The 21556-nt window shown below is 50.1% G+C and overlaps 2 protein-coding genes across 2 annotated transcripts in view; one reads left to right on the forward strand and one right to left on the reverse strand.

Moving 5' to 3' along the window:
* CCM2 (CCM2 scaffold protein) overlaps positions 1–14966 on the forward strand; it is a 48487-nt gene extending 33521 nt beyond the window's left edge. Inside the window, exons 4-10 of the mRNA XM_077936636.1 lie at positions 549–732; positions 2011–2147; positions 4958–5093; positions 7276–7333; positions 8345–8483; positions 10368–10506; positions 12400–14966. Of these exons, the coding sequence (XP_077792762.1) occupies positions 549–732; positions 2011–2147; positions 4958–5093; positions 7276–7333; positions 8345–8483; positions 10368–10506; positions 12400–12680 (1074 nt within the window). The 3' untranslated portion in view covers positions 12681–14966. The remainder of the gene's footprint in view (positions 1–548; positions 733–2010; positions 2148–4957; positions 5094–7275; positions 7334–8344; positions 8484–10367; positions 10507–12399) is intronic.
* A 1309-nt stretch (positions 14967–16275) lies between these two features.
* LOC114607435 (uncharacterized) overlaps positions 16276–21556 on the reverse strand; it is a 68153-nt gene continuing 62872 nt past the window's right edge. Inside the window, exons 8-9 of the mRNA XM_077936637.1 lie at positions 18717–18839; positions 16276–16461 (exon numbers count right to left, since the gene is read on the reverse strand). Coding sequence (XP_077792763.1) covers positions 16447–16461; positions 18717–18839 — 138 coding nt within the window. The 3' untranslated portion in view covers positions 16276–16446. The remainder of the gene's footprint in view (positions 16462–18716; positions 18840–21556) is intronic.

Here is a 21556-nt window from a genome sequence, read left to right on the forward strand (position 1 = left end):
TCTTTCTTTTTCCTTTCTCCTCCTGTGATTGAGGCTTCATTGTAATGTTTTAATGTTGTATTTTAATCTTGTTTCTAAGTTGTATTCATTCAACTTGTTTATATTATTGCTTGCCCTGAGCCCGGCCTTGGCTGGGGAGGGCGGGGTATAAATAAAATTTATTGTTATTATTATTATCAAAGTCTGGTAGTTGTTCTTCTCTTTGACATCTGGTGGGAGGGTGTTCCACAGGGCGGGCGCCACCACCGAGAAGGCCCTCTGCCTGGTTCCCTGTAACTTGGCTTCTTGCAGGGAGGGAACCGCCAGAAGGCCCTCGGCGCTGGACCTCAGCGTCCGGGCAGAACGATGGGGGTGGAGATGCTCCTTCAGGTATACTGGACCGAGGCCGTTTAGGGCTTTAAAGGTCAGCACCAACACTGTGAATTGTGCTCGGAAGCCTTGGGATTTGAACCCAAGACCCCGAGAGTCCCGTGCTTTACCAGCTGAGCTATCCCTCCACATGGTCATTTAATACCCTGCCTCTTCTTCCCCTCCCGCCTTCGTCCTAGAGGGCTCATAAACTTCCAGGCCAGCTGACGCAGGAACACGACGCTGTGATCAGCCTCTCCGCCTACAACGTCAAACTGGTGTGGCGGGATGGCGAAGATATCATACTCAGGGTCCCAATCCATGACATTGCGTCGGTTTCCTACATCCGCGACGACTCCTCGCACCTGGTGGTGTTGAAAACAGGTAGGCTGGCGAAGGGGTTGCCTTCCAGTTGTCTTTTTTGGGGGGGGGTGTCTTGGTAGCCACGAAAGCCTGCTGCGTCCATCAGCTCTTGTGCATCTCTCCTGGGGGGCAGCGAAGTGGGGGGTGTCCCATCTGCGGTAGGACTCTGTTGCGTCTGAGAAAGGCCGATTCTGTCATGCTCACAGCAGGCTGCCAAGAACGAACGAAATCCAACCATTTTGACAACAACCATACGAGAAATAAGTAAACTAACCAAGCAAGTACAGTGGTTAAATAATATATATAAATAATAATATAATAATAAATGTTATTTATACCCCGCTCTCCCCGGCCAGAGCCGGGCTCAGGGTGGTTAACACCAGTAAAATCACAGTAAAAACCATAATGGGGAAAAGAAACCAATTTAAAATACAGGTTAAAATGCAATTTAAAGTGCAGCCTCATTTTAAAAGTAGCCCATAGATCAAAACCAGAAGGGGAAGGAAACATAAGGGTCAAGTCCAAACCAAAGGCCAGGCGGAACAGCTCTGTCTTGCAGGCGCTGCGGAAAGACGTCAAGTCCCGCAGGGCCCTGGTCTCTTGTGACAGAGCGTTCCACCAAGTCGGGGCTAGTACTGAAAAGGCCCTGGTCCTAGTTGAGACCAACTTAACTACCTTGCGACCTGGGACCTACAAAATGTTGTCATTTGTGGACCTTAAGGTCCTCCACGGGGCATACCAAGAGAGGCGGTCCCGTAGGTAAAAGAAAAAAGTGCACAAATAAATACTGTTACAGCAGGTTGAAAGCAGCATAAAGTTGGGCATTACAGTGGTGCCCCGCAAGACAAATGCCTTGCAAGACGGAAAACCCGCTAGACGAAAGGGTTTTCCATTTTTGAGCTGCTTCGCAAGACGATTTTCCCTATGGGCTTGCTTCACAAGACGAAAACGTCTTGCAAGTCTTGCGATTTTTTTTCGCTTTTTCTAAGCCCTTTTTCTAAGCCGCTAAGCCACTAATAGCCTTTTAGCCGCTAAGCCTTTAATAGCCGCTAAACTGCTAATAGCGCTAAGCCGCTAATGGGCTTGCTTCGCAAGACGAAAAAACCGCTAGACGAAGAGACTTGCGGAACGGATTATTTTCGTCTTGCGAGGCACCACTGTACCACTGAGCTCATTGTTCCAGAACATTACAAAAGAAATACCCTTTCCCCCCCAAGGGGGTGGGATGGGGTTATGCAGAATTACGTAGGCCTAGCAGCTTGCCTCCTGGTTCCACTAATGGCCTCTGGTTTTTCTCAGCTCAGGACCCCGGGATTTCCCCCAACCAGAGTCTTTGTGCCGAAAGCTTGAAAGCTCTAACGTCAGGGTCTCTCTCGGAGAGCGGAGCGGTTCCTGTCGAAGCTTGCTGCCTGGTGGTCCTGGCTACGGAGAATAAAGTAAGGTGTCTCTGCCTCTCTCCCCCCCCTCCCCTTCCTCAGACAGGTCCGTTTTTGACAGCAAGACTACCCTTTGCCAGGGAAAAAATTGCCTTCACCTTGGACAGATGCAGCTACGCAGGTGAAAGAGATGCTCTCGGACTGCGAAGAGGCATCCACCTTGGGTCATATTACGCTCTCTTGTAGTCTAACACGGACGCCTTCTCTCCCAGATACAGCGAAGCAGGATATTTCCAGCTAGGAAAAAATAGTGTCTCTGGAATGGATGTTTAAACGGTCACCTTCCTGCCTGCAGATGTGCAACTTAAAGGCACAGAGCATTTGGTTTTATTTGAGACATGTGCCCAGTAATAATTCTGCCCACCGAAATCATGTCAGCGGTGGCTTGAGATGGTGACCCTGTCAAAAAATTACACTGTAGATAGAAATGTTCCAGTATTTTTTTTCCTTTTCATAGAACGCCAGGAAATTTTGCTGCTGCCTGAATGGTTCCTCTGAAGTATTATTATTATCTGAAGTGTTATCATTACTTTATGAATTACGTGCATCTCATAACAATTTACCGACATACCATAAGGACAGCTGGGGGACGCGGGTGGCGCTGTGGGTTAAATCACAGAGCCGAGGACTGGCCGATCGAAAGGTCGGCGGTTCGAATCCCCGGGACGGGGTGAGCTCCCAATGCTCGGTCCCTGCTCCTGCCAACCTAGCAGTTCAAAAGCACGTCCAAGTGCAAGTAGATAAATAGGTACCACTCCGGCGGGAAGGTAAACGACGTTTCCGTGCACTGCTCTGGTTCGCCAGAAGCGGCTCAGTCATGCTGGCCACATGACCCGGAAGCTGTACGCTGGCTCCCTCAGCCAATAAAGCAAGATGGGCGCCACAACCCCAGAGTCGGCCACGACTGGACCTAATGGTCAGGGGTCCCTTTACCTTTACCTTATGCTTAATAAACTGCTTGTAAATATCCTCAAAGCAACCCCTCCATGCCACTTCTGTTGGACAGTGTTTTTACTCTGCTGAGTGTGCGTGCCCAGCTTCTGAAGCTACGGTGGCAGTTTCATGCTGGTCCAAGGACTAGAGATTGCCCAACACACCGGTCTGCCAATTGCCCCCTATTCCTTGGCTGCATCCCAAACACTCACGGCCCAGGAGGACTTTCCAAGGTGGTCCCTGTGCGATATGATACATAAGTAGCAGTAAGTACAACATTCCTTGTTTTCCTAGAGTGGACATGCGGGGGAATATTTGGTCCAGCCAGTCGAAAACTGGCTGTGTGGTGTAGTGTGGTGTAGTGGTTAAGAGCGGTAGTCTCGTAATCTGGGGAACCGGGTTCGCATCTCCGCTCCTCCACCTGCAGCTGCTGGGTGACCTTGGGCTAGTCACACTTCTCTGAAGTCTCTCAGCCCCACTCACCTCACAGAGTGTTTGTTGTGGGGGAGGAAGGGAAAGGAGAATGTTAGCCGCTTTGAGACTCCTGAAGGGGAGTGAAGGGCAGGATATCAAATCCAAACTCCTCTTCTTCTTCCTCTTCTTCCTGTTTCCTCCTGGCTGGGACATACTTCCTTTGCATGTGACAAGAGGTGGGCGTGACCTTACCTGTCCAGGTAACACAGAAGGACATGGCACACAGCACTCTCTCTCTTTTTGACTTCCTCCATCATTGGAGCAGCTTTTTAGCTAGAGATGCTAAAGACGCTGGGATTATCCCTATATGGGATGGATTCACATGCCTATACTTTGTAACTACCGTATTTTTCGCCCTATAAGACGCACTTTTTCCCCTCCAAAAATGAAGGGGAAATGTGTGTGCATTCTATGGGGCGAATGCAGGCTTTTGCTGAAGCCTGGAGAGCGAGAGGGGTCGGTGCGCACTTGCGCAGCTTGCGCAGCTTGCGGAGAGCTGCCTGCATGCTGAAGCCTGGGCGCGCTGAGCTCAGTGCGCCCAGGCTTCGCGCAGCTCTCCGCAAGGCGCCGGGCTCCCACGGCTTGCGGAGAGTTGCCTGTTCTGGAGGCTGGGGTCGGGGGAAGCTCGGGCTTTCCCCGCCCCAGCCCCGTGCCAGTCATGGCCGACTCTGGGGTTGCGGTGCTCATCTCGCTTTATTGGCCGAGGGAGCCGGCATACAGCTTCTGGGTCATGTGGCCAGCAGGACTAAGCCACTTCTGGTGAACCAGAGCAGCGCACGGAAATGCCGTTTACCTTCCCGCCGGAGCGGTACCTGTTTATCTACTTGCACTTTGATGTGCTATCAAACTGCTAGGTTGGCAGGAGCAGGGACCGAGCAACGGGAGCTCACCCCATCGTGGGGATTCGAACTGCCGACCTTCTGATCAGCAAGTCCTAGGCACTGTGGTTTAACCCACAGCGCCACCCGCGTCCCTATAAAATTGTGAGAGGTTTACACAAGCCTGCAACCCACTATCTGCTGTGTGTTAAAAAGGGGAATGTGAAACTTTGCTAAATTATAGAACTTGCTAGCGCAAGTTAGGAAAGATATTAATAAACAGTATATCCTCTCCTGCCTCCTCTCCAGCCTGTGCACGGTCACATGCCGCTAGATCGCATGTAAATGGGGAGTTACCTATAACTAGCCAAAAGCCGTTCAATTTGTCTCTTGTTGGCCGTCGTTTCGATGAAACGAGTTTGTTTTGCGTCTCTGATGGGCTTGAGATGGGGGAGGTTGGGAGTTCTCCGCTTCTCCCCCAAAGCCCATCCGACCTGTAATAATAATAATAATAATAATAATAATAATAATAATAATAATAATAATAATATATTTCTATTCCCGCCCTGTTCCATCCTTCTCCAGGTAACTGCAGAGGAACTCTGCTCGCTTCTCAGCCAAGTCTTCCACATTGTTTACACGGAGTCCACCATAGACTTCCTCGACAGAGCAATATTCGACGGGGCCTCCACGCCAACGCGACACCTCTCCCTGCACAGCGGTAGGAGAAACAGCCACAGTTTGGGTTCCTCTTGCAAGCGGCTATTGCAGAGGGGAAGCGAGCAGGCCCAGACTGCTCCAGTTCCACCTGCACGACTCAGCGGTCATGTGATCTCGCCTTTGCCTACCTCCTTTGGCATCCTCCCAGAGATGATGGGAGTTGTAGTCCAATGCATGGGGAGGGCGCCAGGGTGGCAAAGGCGGCTCTAAACTCACTCTTGGGGTGGGGGAAGGGGGGGTAATTGGTTCGTGGGGCCTTTTTTCTTGTTTCATCATGTAATAATAATAATAATAATAATAATAATAATAATAATAATAATTTTATTTATAATTTTTATAAGATATTTATTAAGCATTTTTCAAAAAAAAGAGAAAAAACATAAATTTGCAGATTAAGAAAGTTACAAACAAAAAAATACAAAATTAAAGAAAAAAATACATAGAAATGTAGCTAAACTAAGAAAAAACTCCTCTAGTCATCACATACAGCTCCCAAGTTAAAACAGTACAACGCATCATCAGAGATCTACAACCTCTCCTGGACAATGACAGTTCTCTTTCTCAAGCTCTGGGAGGAAGACCTTTCATTGCCTACAGACAGCCACCCAATCTTAAACAACTCCTAACCCACAATAATACTACAACCAGACTTAACACGGACACTGGCACCAGAGCCTGCAATAAACCCAGATGCCAACTTTGCTGCCACATACACCCGGACAACACCATTACTGGCCCCAACAACATCACACACACCATCTCTGGACTATTTAATTGCTCATCGTCTAACATTGTGTATGCCATCAAATGCCAACAGTGTCCTTCAGCTCTCTATATTGGACAAACAGGCCAAACCTTACGCCAAAGAATAAACGGACATAAATCTGACATCAAGAATCACAAGACAGAGAAACCAGTAGGAGAACACTTCAATCTCCCAGGACATTCTATACAAGATCTCAAAGTAGCTGTTTTACTACAAAGGAATTTCAGAAATAGACTGGAAAGAGAAGCTGCTGAATTGCAAATCATTACCAAACTTAAAACCATGGAGACACCTGGCCTGAATAAAGACATTGGATTCTTATCTCACTATACATGACAAAGCCATTTTTCACCTTCTCACCCCTTGCTTTTTCCTGTAAGACCTACTGCAGTCGTTAATAGTCGTCAACAGGCTCATCACAGCTATCTGCCAATCACCCATCCCCACCCTCCTCTGAGTAATACCCCTCCCCACCTTCTCACTATATAGAAGGATCTGGCAACTTCTGTTTCAGTGTATCTGAAGAAGTGTGCATGCACACGAAAGCTCATACCAAGAACTAACTTAGTTGGTCTTTAAGGTGCTACTGGAAGGAATTTTTTTTGTTAAGAAAAAATACAAGTAGAAAATACATACATAAACCAAAAAAAAGGACAAAATAGCTAAATTAGAAAAAAGTTTAAGAACAAATTCAATTTTCAAAATTATTAAACTCATTTGCTTATTTTCTTGACTTCCTCACACCTCCCCTTTTTGTACTCCCATTTATATAATTGCTTCAGCAAATCCTTGCCTTCTTTCATTTATCTTAACTTCTGGTCTAATAATAATTTTATTTATAGCCCGCCCTCCCCAGCTGAAGCCGGGCTCAGGGCGGCTAACAACAATAAAATAATACAGCATTCTAAAATCATTTAATTATAAAATTAATTCAAATCAAATTGATGGCAACCATTGGGCTAGAGTCCTGTGAAGATTGCCAAAGGAGGGAGTCAGGCTATGCCCTGGCCAAAGGCCTGGTGGAACAGCTCTGTCTTGCAGGCCCTGCAGAAAGATGTCAAGTCCCTCAGGGCCCTAGTCTCTTGTGACAGAGCATTCCACCAGATCAGAGCCACAGCCGAAAAAGCCCTGGCTCTAGTTGAGGCCAGCCTAACCTTTCTGTGGCCTGGGACCTCCAGGATGTTTTTGTTTGAAGACCGTAATGTAATGTAATATATATAGGGAGAGGGAAAAATAATTAAAATTAATAATAATAATATCCACCGGCGGCAAACTGGGCTGAAGTGGCTTCCCTCATCATCTCTAGCTTGAAGAGAGGAGGCTTCCATGTAGTGTCTATCTAGCCCAGATATTTCAATTCATTTTTTCATTTCCCTTTTAATTTGCATACCGCCTTTCTCTGGCTACTTCCTTGCAGATGACTCTTCTACAAAAGTGGACGTTAAAGATTCCTACGAAACGGAAGCAAGCACTTTGTGAGTATACTTGGGGCAGCAGGCAAGAATGGGGCATCTGCAGGGCTTTTTTTCAGCTGGAACTCAGTTCTGACGCCTCCCAGGTAGGCACCATTGCTATTATAACAGAAGAAGGCAGGCGTTCCTGGTGAGTTCCGGCACCTCTTTTTCTAGAAAAATAGCAGTGGGCGTGTGTGTGTGTATTTACCGTATTTTTTTCCTCTATAGGACACACTTTTCCCCCTCCAAAATTGAAGGGGAAATGTGTCTGCGTCCTGTGGAGCGAATGCAGGCTTTCGCTGAAGCCTGGAGAGCGAGAGGCGTCGGTGCGCACCGACCCCTCTCGCTCACCAGGCTTCAAGCAGCTATCCGCAAGCCTTCGGAGCGCGGCGGGAGTTCCTGCTGGGCTCAGAAGGCTTGTGGATAGCAGCAAGCTCCAGGAGCAAAGGCGAGGTTGTGCGCAACCTCGCCCCCGCTCCCAGACTCGGTCTGGGGTCGGGGGAAGCTCGGGCTTCCCCCGCCCCAGCCCCGCGGCTAAAAACGAAGCCTCTCCCGGCTGGAGAGGTTGTGCGTGGCTAAAGAGGAAGCCAAGATGGATCCCGCTGGTTGTCTTGGCTTCTTTGCTCTTTGGGGCTGGGGGGGGGGGGCGGGAATAAAAAAAACTAGGTGCGCCCTATGGTCTGGTGTGCCCTATAGAGCAAAAAATACAGTATTTCACAAAATCTGTATACTGCTTAATTGTAAGTAAAACATCTGCTGGGTCCCCAAAGCAGTCGGTCCCGTCCCATGTGGTATGAGACAATGGAGCGCGCCTCCATTCTTTATCAAACAGTTCCCCCTCCTCCCAAATCTTCAGCCCAAAAAAGGCTCCCAGAACAGGCAAAAAGGGGGCAGGTATCAGTTCAGTCCCAAACCCTCAGGCTTACAACCCAACGGACGCAGCACGAAAGGAGAACTGGCGGGGAGGGAGGAGGAGATGCAAGGCCCCTTGGCTCAGTGAGGGTGACGCATGGACCTGTTGTGCATTTCCAGTTCTTTCCCCGAGTCCTTGGAGACCGGTGGCAACTCCCCTTCTTCCTTCTCGGCACAGCCATCTCCCCACGCCAAGGCGGCCAGCGAGAGCGAGCTGAGCACCACCGCAACGGAGCTGCTCCAGGACTACATGATGACGGTAAGGGCAGGGAGGAAGGCTTTCCTCTCCCCGGGGAAATCTTGGTCCCCTTTGGGGGGGTAGGGGTGGGACCGAGGGTCTTGTCACACACTTAGCTGGGAGGTCATTGGAAGCTGCAAGCATAGCTGTCAACTTACAGATTTGAAAATAAGGGACCAGGAGCCTCGAAAATAAGGGATCAGCAGCCAAGATAAGGGATTTTGCTATTGTAAAGAGTTACATACCGTATTTTGTGCTCTATAAGATTCACGTTTTCCTTCCTAAAAAAGTAAGGGGAAATGTGTGTGCGTCTTATGGAGTGAATGCAGGCTGCGCAGCTATCCCAGAAGCCAGAACAGCAAGACGGATTGCTGCTTTCACTGCGCAGCGATCCCTCTTGCTGTTCTGGCTTCTGAGATTCAGAATATTATTTTTTTCTTGTTTTCCTCCTCCAAAAACTAGGTGCGTCTTATGGTCTGGTGCGTCTTATAGAGCGAAAAATACGGTGCATTGGTAGGATTGACAGATGCTGTCACCATCTGCAGTGATCATGGAGCCCAAGAAAGTAAAATCTCTCACTGCCTCCATTTCTTCCCCTTCTATTTGCCAGGAGGTGATGGGCCCAGTGGCCATGATCTTCGTTTTTTTGATGTTGAGCTTCAGACCATATTTTGCACCCTCCTCTTTCACCCGCATTAAAAGGTTCTTTAATTCCTCCTCACTTTCTGCCATCAAGGTTGTGTCATCTGCATATCTGCAATAGCTGTCTTCAATTATCTAAAGGGCTGTCACGTGGTGGGTGCATAGTATCATAGAATTGTAGTGTTGGAGGGGACCCTAAGGATCATCAAGTCCACCCCCCGGCAGTGCAGGAATATGCACACAGGGATCAAACCTGCAACTTTGACATTAACGGAACCACCGTCTTCCTGTTGGCATGCATCCAAGGAAACGGGGGCAATTGGCAGGCCCCCAGCTGGCTCAGCCCACCGGCCGGTGTGCCAGCCGAACTCCGGTCCTTGGTGCAGCATAAATCTGCGACACAAGCTTTAGAAGACTGTGCACGCTATTCAGCAGAGAGCATGCTGCGCAACAGAAGTGGCACGAGAGGCTGTGTGGGCATATTTACAAGCATGGACGCGGGTGGTGCTGTGGGTTAAACCACAGAGCCTAGGGCTTGCCGATCAGAAGGTCAACGGTTCGAATCCCTGCGACGGGGTGAGCTCCCGTTGCTCGGTCCCTGCTCCTGCCAACCTATCAGTTCGAAAGCTCGTCAAAGTGCAAGTAGATAAATAGGTACCGCTCTGGCGGGAAGGTAAACAGCGTTTCTGTGCGCTGCTCTGGTTCGCCAGAAGCGGCTTAGTCATGCTGGCCACATGACCTGGAAGCTGGACGCCGGCTCCCTCGGCCAATAAAGCGAGATAGGCCCCGCAACCCCAGAGTCGGCCACGATTGGACCTAATGGTCAGGGGTCCCTTTACCTTTTTTATACAGCGTAGATCAGGACAAAAGGAAACATGTCTCATCTCCTTCGTGTCCAAAGCAAAACAGCAAAAGCTATACACAAAACGGAAGTTACCAGCAAGCTGTGCTGGAATGTAAACAGACATGTGACATGCAACAATTCCACATGCCTGTTCCGTAAGGTGGAACGGAATTCTCAACTCAATTTGTTACACCGTCTGATAGCTCTTGCCATCAGAAAGTTCTTCCTAGTTTTTAGCCGGCTGTGAGCTTAACTGCTGCCTCACCTCCTGGGACATAAACCTTCGTTGCGGATCTTTCCTAACGTCACGTGGAAAACCGAACGAAAGAAACTGCGGCTTCCGTTTCAACACCCTTTTCTTGCAACGCTGGAACCTACGCCGACTTAGCTTTTATTCTCCCCCCCCCTTTCTTTCCTAGCTACGAACAAAACTCTCCTCTCATGAGATCCAGCAGTTTGCCATGCTTCTGCGCGAATACCGCAACGGAGCATCCATACATGAGTTCTGCGTCAGCCTGCGACAGCTCTATGGGGATAGCCGGAAGTTCCTTCTGCTAGGTGAGTGTCCCCACCTAACCCCCCCCCCCCCCAAGATTGAATGAATGGAAGTTGCTGGTGTCCGTATAACCCATTTGTTGAGGGGCAGGTGGGGCTTGTCAGGCTAGGAAGGGAACCCATCTAGGACAGGCATAGGCAAACTCAGATGTTTTTGGGACTACAACTCCCATCATCCCCAGCAGGACCAGTGGTCAGGGATGATGGGAACTGTAGTCTCAAAACATCTGGAGGACCCAGTTTGCCCGTGCCTGATCTAGGAGAAGAAAGATGCTCATACTAAACTTGGCAGGATATCTTTTGATTGAAGAAAAGCCTATGGATGAAACTCTACACAAATCCAAAGCGGAGTCCCCAAGGCGGTTGGATGCAGCTAACAGATTGAGGTTGAACCCTGACAAGACAGAAGTACTGTTTTTGGGGGATAGGAGGCGGGCTGGTGTGGAGGACTCCCTGGTCCTGAATGGGGTGACAGTGCCCCTGAAGGACCAGGTGCACAGCCTGGGAGTCATTCTGGACTCACAGCTGTCCATGGAGGCACAGGTCAATAATAATAATAATAATAATAATAATAATAATAATAAATAATACTTTATTATTTATACCCCGCCCATCTGGCTGAGTTTCCCCAGCCACTCTGGGCGGCTCCGAATCAAGTGTTAAAAATAGTACAGCGTTAGATATTAAAAACTTCCCTGAACAGGGCTGCCTTCAGATGTCTTTTAAAGATAGGATAGCTGCTTATTTCCTTCACATCTGAAGGGAGGGCGTTCCACAGGGCGGGCGCCACCACTGAGAAGGCCCTTCTCTGTGTCCAGGGCAGCTGTCTACCAGCTCCATCTGGTACACAGGATGAGACCCTCCCTGCCCACAGACTGTCTCGCCAGAGTGGTGCATGTTCTGGTTATCTCCCACTTGGACTACAGCCATGCGCTGTATGTGGGACTACCTTTGAAGGTGACCCGGAAACTACAACTAATCCAGAATGGGGCAGCTAGACTGGTGACTGGGAGCGGCCGCCAGGACCACATAACACCGGTCTTGAAAGACCTGCATTGGCTCCCAGTACATTTCCGAGCACAATTCAAAGTGTTGGTGCTGACCTTGAAAGCCCTAAACGGCCTCAGTCCAGTATACTTGAAGGAGTGTCTCCACCCCCATCGTTCTGCCCGGACACTGAGATCCAGTGCCGAGGGCCTTCTGGCGTTTCCCTCATTGCGAGAAGTGAGGTTACAGGGAACCAGGAAGAGGGCCTTCTCGGTAGTGGCGCCTGCCCTGTGGAATGCCCTCTCATCAGATGTCAAAGAGAACAACAACTACCAGACTTTTAGAAGACATCAGAAGGCAGCCCTCTTTAGGGAAGCTTTTAATGTTTGATGCATTACGGTATTTTAATATTTTGTTGAAAGCCACTGTACCGCCGTCTCTTCCTCTGGCACCGCCTCTCCTGAGATGCCCCGTGGAGGACCTTAAGGTCCACAAATGACAACATTTTGGAGGTCCCAAGTCGCAAGGTGGTTAGATTAGTCTCAACTGGGCCCAGGGCCTTTTCAGTACTGGCCCCGACTTGGTGGAATGCTCTGTCCCAAGAGACTTGGGCCCTGCGGGACTTGACATCTTTCCACAGGGCCTGCAAGACAGAGCTGTTCCGCCTGGCCTTTGGTTTGGACTCAGTCTGACCCTTATGTTTCCCTCCCCTTATGGTTTGGCTTTTAAAATGAGGCTGCATTTTAAATTGCATTTTAACCTGTATTTTAAGTTGGTTTTTATTGTAATTTTACTGGTGTTAGCCGCCCTGAGCCTGGCTCTGGCCGGGGATGGCGGGGTATAAATAAAATTTATCTTTATTATTATTATTATTATTCCTTGTTCCATTCCCTTCTCCCCCCCAAAAAGGCCTTAGACCATTTATCCCGGAGAAGGACAGCCAATACTTTGAGAATTTCCTAGAGACGATTGGCGTGAAGGACGGGCGAGGCATCATCACCGACAGCTTTGGGAGGTACCGGCGGACGGTCAGCACGACCTCCAATTCCACCACCAACGGGAACGGGGCCGCGGGGAGCTCGGACGACCAGTCCGCCCCCTCGGAGGGAGACGAGTGGGACCGCATGATCTCGGACATCAGCAACGACATCGAGGCTCTCGGGTGCAGCATGGACCACGATTCTTCCTGAAAGGGTCGGAGGGAGAGAGAAAGAGGAAAAGAAGAGGCATTTCCCCCCTGCAAGGAATAACCCGGCCCTGTTGCTCGCTCAGTCGTGCACACACTCTCCTCTTCCCTCCTGGGAATAATAGGAACGTTTTTGGTTCCGGGCGAAGCAGAAAGGGTAGATTTCCCTTACGACTCCCCTTCCTTCCTTCCTTCCTTCCGGGGCCCTTTGAGAGAGGGGCCCTTGACCTCGTGTCCCTCTCTTCTGTGAAGGAGCAAGCCATGGAGAGGGGGCTTGGCAGGATCAGCCCCTCGCAGGATGGAGAGCGTTTGCAGGTTGGGAATCATTGGAGAGCCATGAATCCGACGCGAAAGCAGCGCTGGCTTTTGCCCAGGACGGCCCGTCCGCAAGAACTCAACAAGCCGGTTTACGGTTTTTTGCACATGACATTTCTAACCTTTTTGGTTTTTTCCCCGGGGGGCGAGTGCGTGTGTGTTTGTTTGTTACTTTCCGATGAAGTTCATTGCAATGTGAATTAACTGAACACCCCAGGTGTTTCGTCCTAACATTTCTGTTCCAGACCAGAAGGTGGCTTTGGTTGCGCCAAGCCGAGCCCTTTGCCTGCTTGGTTGCGGGCAAAGGCCTCGGCAAGAGATGATCTTCCCTTGCCCCCAAGCCTTGGCCAGCTGCCTTTGCTCCTTCTCTGAAGCCAGAACATTGGCAATTGCGGCTCGGCCGTATTATAGCAGCCTGTAGAAAAAAGGCAATCACAGAACCAAGAAATTACACAAATGAAATACCATGAAAATCCCTGAAACGAGAAGTAATCGACTAGAAATAATATCTTATAGTATTATACTAAATAATAAAAATCAAAGAGTTTAAGGGAAAAAATTATAAAAACCTATTATTACCAGAATCCAACCACCAATTATAAACTCTACCTGTGTCATAGTCCCTTTGGGTCTCTATTAAATTTCTTAATTATAATACTTCAGAATTTTGGGGGAGTTTTACCCCCTTTCTTTGAATTTGGTCATTTAAGGTTTGTGATTTCTCTACTTCCTTCTGAGGAAACTGAATAGTTCAGTGACACGAGGTTTGTAGCCGGCATCCCGTTAAGGCTTTGTTCAATTCTAGGTTTTTCTGATTTTTTCCTTCAACTTTTTGATTTTTATTATTTAGTTTAACTCTATAAGATAATTAAGGAACGAGGGTGGCGCTGTGGGTTAAACCACAGCCTTCGAATCCCTGTGCCGGGGTGAGCTCCCGTTGCTCGGTCTCTGCTCCTGCCAACCTAGCAGTTCGAAAGCACATCAAAGTGCAAGTAGATAAATAGGTACCGCTCCGGCGGGAAGGTAAACGGCGTTTCCGTGCGCTGCTCTGGTTCGCCAGAAGCGGCTTAGTCATGCTGGCCACATGACCCGGAAGCTGTACGCCGGCTCCCTCGGCCAATAAAGCGAGATGAGCGCCGCAAACCTAGAATTGGTCACGACTGGACCTAATGGTCAGGGGTCCCTTTACCTTTTATAAGATAATATTTCTAGTCGATTACTTCTCGTTTCAGGGATTTTCACGGTATTTAGTTTGTGTATTATAGCAGCCTGGCTGAAATGGGCTGTCACCTAGGCACTCGCCACTGGGCTGGGCGAGCTTAACTTGAACGTGGTAACTCCAGTCAAGAGCAGCACCCACAGGTCGTCTAGCTCGCCTGGCCCTCAAGCAAAGCCATCAGCTGAGTCAGGCTGCCCACATCTGGGCAAACAGCTCCCATCCTGACTTCTGACTGCACCAGGTTGTGACATTTCCTGACCCTGGTCGAAGGACATGGATACACGAACCCCCACCCTCGAAATGGTGCCCCGAATTTGGTGCTATCATTTCTACCTGGGATGCGTCGATTGCGCAGGGAGGAGAGTTTTCTGGGCGCAGGGCAGTTCTGGCTGGCAAAGCAGTGGTCTTGGACCCCTGCAGCTGAACATGGGGTTTGGTCCAGTGCCAGCCTATAGTAGATTCTTCCATTTTTTTTGAGACAACAGTAACTTGGGCATTCAAGATCTTCACAGACGGGAGTCTGGTGGTTCTTCAAGTGCGAGAGTTTGACAGCAAGCCTAAAGTGTGGGGTAGATTTCTTGATTTTTTTGGGTTTGTGTGTGTTTTGTTTTTTTTAAAAGGAACCAGAAGTGGAAGAAATATATACATAATGTATATGTGTTGTATATATTATACATATAAATGCACAGTTATTTTTGTATATGTATTTCATGCCACAAGAACTCTGCTGGCTACTATAAACTGACCTGTATACTATTTTAGCTCTTTGAATGGGGATCCTGACTGTGTTGGGGGTTTTTTTTTGGGGGGGGGGGGGTTACAGCCACAATGGAAAACGACATTTTCTTTTTTCTTTTCCTCCCCTTGCGAGTTGCAGTTCTCTGCTGAAACAGCCACCTGCAGCCCACTCAGCAAATTGAGTTGCTCTTGCTTCGTATTACATCAGCAAAGCTGTAGCCAGCACTCCTTAATCCCCAGAGATGTTCTCCTCTCCTCTTTCTCCCTCCCTGGCCACCTCTTAAACTCTTCATTTTGTAAGAGAGGCTCCCTTTCTTCTGTATTACAGTTGTGGATCGCTCTTGCTACAAGATGTCCCCAAATCCTACTTTTTTAATAGAACAATAAGATTGCAGAGTTGGAAGGGAGATCTAGTCCAATCCCCTTGCCTTGCAGGAATCTCAAACAAAGCATCCACAAGAGATCCAACTTCTGCTAGATTGTAGCCATGGCATACAAGGGGAAAGGTATGGGGAGGGCAGAGGAAAAAATCAAGCTCTGGCACCAGTTCTTAAGTAGTTGTTCCTAGAACGACCAGCTTGCCTAGTTCAGGAGACAGGAGGTGCCTATCTGCCAGAGTCCAAAAGGTTGGCAAAGGAACAACAGGGCAATTCAGCTTATTCCCAGAGCTGAGTGAACTAGGGTTGGCCAGCGCCCCTTCCGATAAATCGGGATTGTGCCTCCTTTACGACCCGTTCTCTACAATGGCTGGAGAAAGGCGGCTGGATGCTCAGCCCCCCAGCCATATGGCTAATCAGGATTCAATCACATGAGCAACTGGTATTCAAAAGCATCGCTGCTTCCAACTGCGGAGACAAAGGTTTAGCTCTCATGGCTAACAGTATACCCACAAATACCAAACAACTGCATTTTTTGGGAGGAGTTATGAAGAAAGTGACCTACCGTATTTTTCGCTCTATAAGACGCACCCCCCCCCCCAAAAGTAAGCGGAAATGTGTGTGCTTCTTATGGAGTGAATGCAGGCTGCGCAGCTATCCCAGAAGCCAGAACAGCAAGAGGGAGCGCTGCACCGCGATCCCGCTTGCTGTCCTGGCTTCTGGGATTCAGAATATGTTTTTTTCTTGTTTTCCTCCTCCAAAAACTAGGTGCGTCTTACGGTCTGGTGCGTCTTACAGAGCGAAAAATACGGTAAGTCTGCCCCTTCTTCTGAAGAGAATGCCAGCAAGGCTGAACACAATGTAAAAACAACCACAACCACAAATAAACAGACCGCAGTTCCCAAAGCAGCTTTGAGCCCTTCGGAAGGAAGACACTTTTGAAACCCGTGTGCAGTTCAAGTGAATATACCGTTTATTGAGCAGCAATTTCAATGCAGAATAGTCGGGACTAATTATTTGCAGTCCTAACAAACAACAGCTGTATTGGATATGAGTTAACTGTGCATCTATACAGAAGGGGTGGGCAGCAGAGGCTTGGGTGGGCTTGCCAAAACCGGTCGCTACATCGTCAGCTCCTGCACAGGAAGAAAAAGGAGAGAGAGATGTTGCAAATACAAAAGTGACAAAGCCTATTTCCTCCGTGTCGCCCCTTTGCAGGGTTGAGTTGGGCCATCTCATGTTCATAGGATCGTCCTAGATTGAGCGCCACATACCTTAAACAGCTCTGTTGCACACAATACTTTCCAGGTGGCTTGGCTGACGCACAATCATTTAAATGCCCCTCAACCAAGCATACCTCGCGGGTGGCGCTGTGGGTTAAACCACAGAGCCTAGGACTTGCCGATCAGAAGGTCGGCGGTTCGAATCCCTGCGACGGGGTGAGCTCCCATTGCTCCCTGCTCCTGCCAACCTAGCAGCTCGAAAGCACGTCAAAGTGCAAGTAGATCAATAGGTACCACTCCGGCGTGAAGGTAAATGGCGTTTCTGTGCCCTGCTCTGGTTTTGCCAGAAGCGGCTTAGTCATGCTGGCCACATGACCCGGAAGCTGCACGCCGGCTCCCTCGGCCAATAAAGCGAGATGAGCGCCGCAACCCCAGAGTCGTTGGGATTTGAACCGCCGACCTTCTGATCAGCAAATCCTAGGCTCTGTGGTTTAACCCACAGCACCACCCACGTCCCGGCATACAAGGTTATCCGCATCTAAATATCCATCCACATTTATTTCCCCCATCTAATCTGGCCTTGGCAGAACACAGAGACAGGTCTGGCCCAAGACATGTTGGCACGAATGCCTCCGACCCTGGGGAGAAGGGGTGAGTGAAGATCTACATAAGGAGCAAGGAGGAGATTGAGGTTGAATCCTGACAAGACAGAAGTACTGTTTTGGGGGGACGGGGCGGGTGGGTGTGGAGGACTCCCTGGTCCTGAATGGGGTAACTGTGCCTCTGAAGGACCAGGTGCGCAGCCTGGGAGTCATTTTGTGCTCGCAGCTGTCCATGGAGGCACAGGTCAATTCTGTGTCCAGGGCAGCTGTCTACCAGCTCCATCTGGTACGCAGGATGAGACCGTCCCTGCCCGCAGACTGGCTCGCCAGAGTGCTGCATGCTCTGGTTATCTCCCGCTTGAACTACTGCAATGCACTCTGCGTGGGGCTACCTTTGAAGGTGACCCGGAAACTACAATTAATCCAGAATACGGCAGCCAGACTGGGGACTGGGAATGGCCGCCACGACCTATAACACCAGTCCTGAAAGACCTACACTGGCTCCCAGTACATTTCCAAGCACTATTCAAAGTGTTGGTGCTGACCTTTTAAGCCCTAAATGGCCTCGGCCCAGTATACCTGAAGGAGCATCTCCACCCCCATCGTTCAGCCGGACACTGAGGTCCAGCTCCGAGGGCCTTCTGGCAGTTCCCTCCCTGCGAGAAGTGAGGTCACAGGGAACCAGGCAGAGGGCCTTCTTGGTGGTGGCGCCCTCCATCAGATGTCAAGGAAATAACTATCTGAGTTTTAGAAGACATCTGAAGGCAGCCCTGTTAGGAGGCCCAGCCAGATGGATGGGGTATAAGTAATAAATTATATTCCCAGAAACAGTCAGATGGGTAGGTAGAATCAAATCAACCTGAAGGCCATGGGGCCTGCTCTGACGCTGGGTTGGTGCAGAGCCCATGAGACCCCACAGTGCAGCCCTCGCCATTTCCTCCCTATGGGTGGGAGACGACAGCAGTGCCTCCTGTTCACTGCAGCGGCAGACTCTGGTCTCTCAAATTTCAGCAACGCCTCGTTGGGGAGTTTGCATGGCGCCACACGCATGGTGCTTTGCAAGCCCTAGCAACCAGCTGGTGGTGCTTTGCAAGCCCTAGCAACCAGCTGGTGGTGCTTTGCGAGCCCTAGCAACCAGCTGATGGTGCTTTGCAAGCCCTAGCAACCAGCTGATGGTGCTTTGCAGGCCCTAGCAACCAGCTGATGGTGCTTTGCAAGCCCTAGCAACCAGCTGGTGGTGCTTTGCAAGCCTTAGCAACCAGCTGGTGGTGCTTTGCAGGCCCTAGCAACCAGCTGGTGGTGCTTTGCAAGCCCTAGCAACCAGCTGATGGTGCTTTGCAAGCCCTAACAACTGGCTGATGGCCAGGTGATTGTGATACTACCTGACTGAGAGTCAGGTCATCCCCGCAGGGGATGAAGGGAGGTGAGGATCCAGCTGGCAAGATCTATCGAAGGAGAAGCAGCTAAGGCAGAGAGAACTGTCGCCTTGCCCCATCCGGGGACCGAAAACCCAAGGAGTTCAGATTTCGCACACGCACCCCACTTCCCCGCACATACGAGACTCACCATGATGGCGTTCACAATGTCGTTGTTGTTGTGACGCAAGGCGCGCACCGCTTTGGGGTGAGACACGTTGGCTTGAGCCATGACCAGCTCGATATCCCTCACCTCCAGACCCGTTTCGTCAACCTGCCGGGAGATACAAGGAGGAGGACTTAGAAGATCCCATCCAGCTGCTAGCAGATCCGTTCCTGTGTTTATCTACCTCCCTAACAGAGGACCGAGTCAGCCCACTGGTCCATCTTACTCAGTGCAGACTACACGGGCCGGCAGCAGCTCTCCAGGGTTTGGGATGGAGAGCATCTCCCTACATGAACCGGCCTGGGTGCCCAAATCCCACCTTCTCTCGGTTCCACCAGCATCAGAGGCAAGGCTGGGGTTGACCCGAGAGAGAGAGAGAGAGCCTTTTTTGTGGTGGCTCCCATATTGTGGAATTCCCTCCCAAGAGAGGTCAGACTGGCTCCCTCCCGGTTATCCTTCCGCCAACTGGTTAACACCCTCCTGTTCACGCAGGCCTTTGGTGCAGAGGATGCTGCTGTCAGGGCAAACTGGATTTTAAGGCGTTCTGGTGTATTTTAATTATTGTTCTTGGCTTGTTCGGTTTGTATCCCTTTGTCTTTTACAGTGGTACCTCGGGTTAAGTACCGTATTTTTCGCACCATAGGACGCACTTTTTCCCTCCTAAAAAGCAAGGGGAAATTTGTGTGCGTCCTATGGAGCGAATGCAGGGGGGAGGCAGGCGGGAAAAGCCCCCAAGAGCCGCACACAAGCTCCGTGCGCTCTTGCGGGCTTTTCCACAGGAGGGAGAAGGGACTGACTGGCCGCATCAGTCCCTTCTCCCACCTCCCAGGAAAGCCAGGAGAAGCCGTGCAGCCCTTTTAAAGTGCGCGCGGCTTCTGCCGGTTTTGCGGGAGGTGGGGGAATTCCACCTCCAGGAAAGCCCTGTGCAGCATCTCCCGGCAAGGAGAGGCTGCACGGGGCTAAAGGGGAAGGCAAAACAGCGAGCGGGATCCATCCCGCTCGCTGCCTTGCCTTCTTCCATAGCTGCGTGCAACCCCTCCGCAAGGAGAGGCTGCACGGGGCTAAAGGGGAAGGCAAAACAGCGAGTGGGATCCATCCCGCTCACTGCCTTGCCTTCTTCCATAGCCGCGCGCAACCCCTCCGCAAGGAGAGGCTGCACAGGGCTAAAGGGGAAGGCAAAACAGCGAGTGGGATCCATCCCGCTCGCTGCCTTGCCTTCTTCCATAGCTGCGCGCAACCCCTCCGCAAGGAGAGGCTGCACGGGGCTAAAGGGGAAGGCAAAACAGCGAGTGGGATCCATCCCGCTCGCTGCCTTGCCTTCTTCCATAGCCGCGCGCAACCCCTCCGCAAGGAGAGGCTGCGCGGGGCTAAAGGGGAAGGCAAAACAGTGAGCGGGATCCATCCCGCTCGCTGCCTTGCCTTCTTCCATAGCTGCGCGCAACCCCTCCGCAAGGAGAGGCTGCACGGGGCTATGGCTTCTTTAGCCCTGCGCAGCGTCTCCCGGCAAGGAGAGGCTGCATGGGGCTAAAGGGGAAGCCAAAACTTGGCTTGCTCCATAGCTGTGCACAACCCCTCCGGCAGGGAGAGGTTGTGCGCACCCTGTACACTGCTCTTTGGGGCTGGGGGGGGGATATTTTTTTCTTGATTTCCCCCCCTAAAAACTGGGTGCGCCCTATGGTCCGGTGCGCCCTATGGTGCGAAAAATACGGTACTTAATTCGTTCTGGAGGTCTGTACTTAACCTGAAACTGTTCTTAACCTGAAGCACCACTTTAGCTAATGGGACCTCCTGCTGCTGCTGCGCCGCCGGAGCACGATTTCTGTTCTCATCCTGAAGCAAAGTTCTTAAGCTGAAGCACTATTTCTGGGTTAGCGGAGTCTGTAACCTGAAGCGAATGTAACCTGAAGCGTATGTAACCTGAGGTACCACTGTATAGCACTAATTTTTAATGCTGGAAGCCGCCTTGAATCCCAGCTTGGGAGAAAGGCAAGATATAAATACATTAAATAAACAATAATATGAGTAACAAATAATAATAATAATAAATAAATAATCTCCCAGCCCTCCCTGGAAATGATGTTGGGGAATGAACCTGGGGCTTTCTGCATGCAAAGCCGATCGTCTCTCACTGAGCTATTGCATTTCTTAACGGTGCTCGGGCCGCACAGAAAAAGCACTTTGGATCCTGAAATTCATTCAAATAGTGCAGATAAAAAAGAACTGACAGAATTCTACACGATGGGGTGTTAGTGTGTGAAAACAGTCCAGATCCAGGGATACCCAGATGGTGATTTCGGGCAGTATCCTGGCGCCCAGTCATCTTCACTCGGTCACAAGTTGCTGAGTGCCAAATGCTAAACGCGCCTGGCTAATTTTGAACACTGCCTTTTTGCGGTGAAGCGAACAGAACTGTAGACAGGATACCAAATGTGGCCGCACCATGGTTTTGTGTATCAGTATTATATCAACAGTATTATTTCCTATTCCATTCCTCGTGATCCCTACTAGTGTGGAATCTGCCATTTTAAACGACAGCTTGTTGTGGTTTAGTCGTTTAGTCTTGTCCGACTCTTCGTGACCCCAATGGACCAGAGCACGCCAGGCACTTCTGTCTTCCACTGCCTCTCGCAGTTTGGTCAAACTCATGCTGGTAGCTTCGAGAACACTATCCAACCATCTTGTCCTCTGTCGTCCCCTTCTCCTTGTGCCCTCCATCTTTCCCAACATCAGGGTCTTTTCCAGGGAGTCTTCTCTTCTCATGAGGTGGCCAAAGTCTTGGAGCCTCAGCTTCACGATCTGTCCTTCCAGTGAGCACTAAGGGCTGA

This window comes from Podarcis muralis, chromosome 12, assembly GCF_964188315.1.
Source record: "Podarcis muralis chromosome 12, rPodMur119.hap1.1, whole genome shotgun sequence".
Lineage (NCBI taxonomy): Eukaryota > Metazoa > Chordata > Lepidosauria > Squamata > Lacertidae > Podarcis > Podarcis muralis.